Source organism: Pygocentrus nattereri, chromosome 14, assembly GCF_015220715.1.
Source record: "Pygocentrus nattereri isolate fPygNat1 chromosome 14, fPygNat1.pri, whole genome shotgun sequence".
In the NCBI taxonomy this organism is placed as follows: Eukaryota; Metazoa; Chordata; class Actinopteri; order Characiformes; family Serrasalmidae; genus Pygocentrus; species Pygocentrus nattereri.
Window position 1 is genome coordinate 4,244,412 of NC_051224.1, and position 4,189 is coordinate 4,248,600.

Sequence of the window (4,189 nt, forward strand, 5' to 3'; positions counted from 1 at the left end):
AGGTGCGACGGGATATGATTCCTGCTTGCCAACTGACCCTTTCATTGTGGTGGAGGAACAGCTGGTTGTGGTGGTTGGTGTTTGGTAATTCTTTATAGATCTAAATGAACCTTCTGATCTTCTCCACGCTGTCATTGCCAGGATTTCACAATATCGAACACTAAATTTTCTCAGTAGAGTACTGTATTCATCATTTTATGGTCAAATCAACTCATGGTACACTCTCAGAAAAAAAAGGTACGACACTGTCACTGGGGCCGTGCCCTTCATGTCACTGGGGCCGTGCCCTCAGGGGTCCATCTCAGTACCTTCAGCCAGGGAACACAACTGCACCATAATCCATATCATCTGAAATTACATTTTCTGAGCTGAACTGACACCACACACCCGCCTCGCCTCAGATTTCCATTTCATTGTTCTGTTTTAAACATTAGTTTATAAAAGATTAAAATATCTGCTTCCCAGTTGGACAAATACTTATTTAAGGTACACCGTTGGACCTTAAACCTGCCGTTGCACCTCTGAGGGAACGTTTACACTGCTTGTACCTTGCTGAATGAGCCATGTACCTGCATGGTGCCTTTTATTCCTAACAGTCTGGAGTGTTTTCCTCCATCACTTTCAGCTTTGTTATTGTAGAGTAGCCACGTACCGCGGCGGAGCGTCGCCATTGGCCGCGAAGTACCTGACGTCAACACGCTCGCGTACGTCACCCCCTTCCTCCCTATAAAAGCGGTAAAGGCGGCTGTCGGGTCGTTTCCTCCTCCGAGCGCGATTGGGTCAGGGGCGGACTAGCGAGCGGGTAGTAATCGGGGTCAACGTTTACCGGAGCTAAACAATGGCAGACAAGCTGGATATGTCGCTAGACGACATCATCAAACAGAGTAAGCAGCAGCGGGGTGGCGGAGGCGGCCGCGGTGGAAGAGGCGGCCGTGGCCGGGGAGGAGCCGGCGGAGGCCGCGGCGGCGGCGCCGGGCGACTCGCAAGCGCGGGCGGCGGCTTTACCAGCCGCGGCGGAGGATCAGGCCCCATGAGGAACCGACAGAGCTTGAGCCGCGGCAGAAGCAGACCCACGCCGTACAGCAGGGTAGGAGAAAGATAAAGAAAATTGGCTGAGAAAAGCGGAGCGAAGCCTCGAGCGGGCCGAGTCCCCTCCTTTCTGTTTGTAGGCTTGCTAGCCGCGCCACAGTGGCCCCCCTCCCCCATTTCCCCGGAGAGCTTCTCTGGAAAATGTAGATGCGGGGAAGCTCGTTAAATTTGGCGTTTAAGTTAAGAAGGCTGTGTTGTGCATAAATGTTCTCTCTCTTCCCCCCAAAAAAACCCGTGAGCTTCCGTCGGGAGGCTGGAGCGAGTCGGCTAACGCCGCTACATCGTGGCTGAAGTGGCTTATCTGCTAACCAACGGCGACCGGCGCCATTTTGGATACGGCACCTTCTTGGTCAGTGAAATGGTGGCTTTGCGCCTTTCTCGCGTCTTTCTCCACCGTCCGGCGCTGAGTTCTCCAGAGATGACCGGCGATGCCCGTTGGAGCCTTTTCCCCCACTTTTTTTGTGCATTTCCAGGCCAAGCTGTGAACGCGGCCTGCCTTCTTGGCGGGGCCCTTTTGTTTGGGAGGGGCCGCGTCCAGATGCCCCTGAACGCGGCGCTAGGGTAGCTCGGTAGGGTCACTCAGAGAATGGACTTTGGCCTTTTAGCCACTCGAACCTGCATCGGAAGTGCCGAGTTGGTCGCGAATGTAGAAAGTTGGCCCTTTTTTATGAAGGTGCAGGTTGTCGGAGTGGCGTGCTGTCGACCCGGACGCCCAGTCGCTCCCTGAAGGCTTCAGCGCTCCAAACCACTGATGGACTCATTTTTGTCTCCCCCTCCCTCGACGGACTCTCTCCATCCACCGCACCGTTTGTCCCACCGGAGAGGGCTGAGTGTCGGCTGTGGAGCGCCCACCCTGGGAAGGCCGGCAGGGGGTCCATGTGGAGTGAACGGCAAGAGACTCTGGGGGTTGTTGGTGGTTTGCTTAGTGCCAGCTACCTGGTGGGTGGGCAGCGATGCCAGGGCTTAACTAACTGGGGTTTTCCACCAAATACATTGTGCTTTATTGTGTCTTGCTCTTTCTTTTGATTGGTTATGCTTTGACTGCAGTTATGTAAACCCGGTTTTATTTGGGGTGTACGTGACCTAGAACCCTTTGTATTAAGCCTGTTTGAGTTGGAAGGAAGGCTGACGGGTCCGTGTTTGTTTATTTGTACTTCACGCTGTTGCCACTTTACTTCCATGCACTGGCTAACTTGTTTATAGTGATGGGGTGGGCAGGGATTGCTGGAAATCGCAGTGAGCGCACTGGGTGCCCCTGGCCTTGTTGAGGTGGAGCCCCTGCTTGCCCCAGCACCCAGCCGAGTGGACTGTCAGTGACAGACGGGACCCGAAGTCAGCAGGTGCGTTCTCTTTCGTCTGTTGCAGCCCAAGCAGCTCCCTGACAAGTGGCAGCACGACCTGTTCGACAATGGCTACAATGCCAGCGCAGGAGGTGGTGGAGCTGGCGTGGAAACCGGAGGAAAGCTTCTTGTATCCAATCTCGACTTTGGCGTCTCGGATGCAGATATTCAGGTATGGTCTTCTAGGGAGGCGGCCCGTGTAGGCCAGGGGTGCACGACTCTGGTCCAGGTTGGGCTGGTGTCCAGCACAGTTTGGCAGTTTCCCTTAAACACCTACTTAACCTGCCAGTTAATCGGGTGTTTGAGCAGGTTAGTCAAACGGTGCTGGACACTCCACGTCCAGGGTGTAGACCCCAGTGCACCCCTGATGTAGACGGTTTGTAGCAATGGGTTAATTGTTCGTTTCTTGTCTGCAGGAACTCTTCGCAGAATTTGGCACTTTGAAGAAAGCCGCTGTCCATTACGACCGGTCAGGGCGCAGCCTTGGCACTGCCGATGTCCACTTTGAGAGGAAAGCAGACGCCCTGAAAGCCATGAAACAGTACAACGGTGTTCCTCTTGATGGTGAGCTTTGAAACCTAGATGGTTCATTTCTGCTGAGTTTGTTTTAAGCTGCCTGGAGAACCTCGTTTGCCCTGGCGGATGTTTTTAATGTCCTCTTTGTTTTTCCCAGGTCGTCCCATGAACATCCAACTCGTCACATCGCAGATTGATGCACAGAGGCGAACCCCAATGCAGGGGTAAGGAGCAGTTCAGTCGGTTGTATACGCCGTATGTGTATCTATCGTGTGGCAGAAGCTCATTTCTTCTGAATTTCAGTCTGAATCGTGGAGGTGGCGGCGGCATGAACAGAAACCGGGCAGGAGGCTTTGGAGGTGTACAGAGAGGCCGCGTGAGTCGTGGAGGAGGACTCCGAGGCCGTGGCAGAGGAGGAGGAGGAGGAAGGGGGAATAACAAACAGCAGCTCTCGGCAGAAGAGCTGGATGCACAGCTAGATGCATACAATGCCAGGGTACGCGCCTCACTGGCTTATTCGCACAGTAAATGTGTTTGCTGAAGTCATGCCAGTCTAACTTGCCCTCTCCTGTGTTTACAGATGGATACCAGCTAAATGACCCTTGGGGAAAGCTGCGTTCATCTCTTCTCGTGAGAGGGCAGCCGTTACAGCTTTGAACATGGACGTTTTACACTTTAATGTCGAGTGATTTAAACTTGTGTATCAATCTTTCTCCTTTTAAAATGCTCAGACGTGTTTTTTACCTACATTTTTGTTGGTTTTTAAGTTCCTTTTTTGAGAAACTGGTCTGACTGTAGGATTTGATGGGGGGTGCTTGTCTTTACCTTCCCTTTGTAGATCACTGTAATAAAACCTGCAGTACATAGTATCCAAGCAATGCCTCTTCTTTTTGTATGAGCGTAGACTTGTCGTTTGTGTACAGTGCACAGGTTTGTAAGGACGGACTGCTTGTATACCAAATGTGCTCGAGTGGTGTGCTTTGTTGCTCGTTGGGGTGTTATTGCATAGCTTGTGATGGAGGTTTCGGTCACAAGGTGGTGCAGTTCAGAAAAGTTTGTTTTTTGGGGTTTTTTTTTTTTTTGGCATGCTTGTCTCTGTATGTCAATCCAGTATATTTTTGTACATAAACATGATTTTATCAAGTCTCATGCTTCAATTGAAAGGCTTTCCAGTGTGTTCTGTGCAATGTTGCTGAAAAACTGACATTAGGGGGGGTTTTTATCTTGTGTGCTCTTAACTGGGG

At 51.8% G+C, this 4,189-nt stretch overlaps 1 protein-coding gene across 1 annotated transcript; it reads left to right on the plus strand.

Moving 5' to 3' along the window:
- Window positions 1-737: 737 nt before the first annotated feature.
- alyref (Aly/REF export factor) lies at window positions 738-3,819 on the plus strand. The gene is made up of 6 exons (XM_017712003.2): window positions 738-1,087; window positions 2,455-2,601; window positions 2,846-2,993; window positions 3,103-3,169; window positions 3,249-3,441; window positions 3,526-3,819. The coding sequence occupies exons 1-6, from the start codon at window positions 839-841 to the stop codon at window positions 3,538-3,540; spliced, it is 819 nt and encodes a 272-aa protein (XP_017567492.1). The 5' UTR covers window positions 738-838; the 3' UTR covers window positions 3,541-3,819.
- Window positions 3,820-4,189: the final 370 nt, after the last annotated feature.

Excerpts from the sequence above, each read along its gene's own strand:
- alyref (XM_017712003.2), top strand. The coding sequence starts at position 839 with ATGGCAGACAAGCTGGATATGTCGCTAGACGACATCATCAAACAGAGT. Across the intron at positions 1,088-2,454 it reads GACCCACGCCGTACAGCAGG|CCCAAGCAGCTCCCTGACAA; the intron begins GTAGGAGAAAGA and ends CGTCTGTTGCAG. Across the intron at positions 2,602-2,845 it reads TCTCGGATGCAGATATTCAG|GAACTCTTCGCAGAATTTGG; the intron begins GTATGGTCTTCT and ends TCTTGTCTGCAG.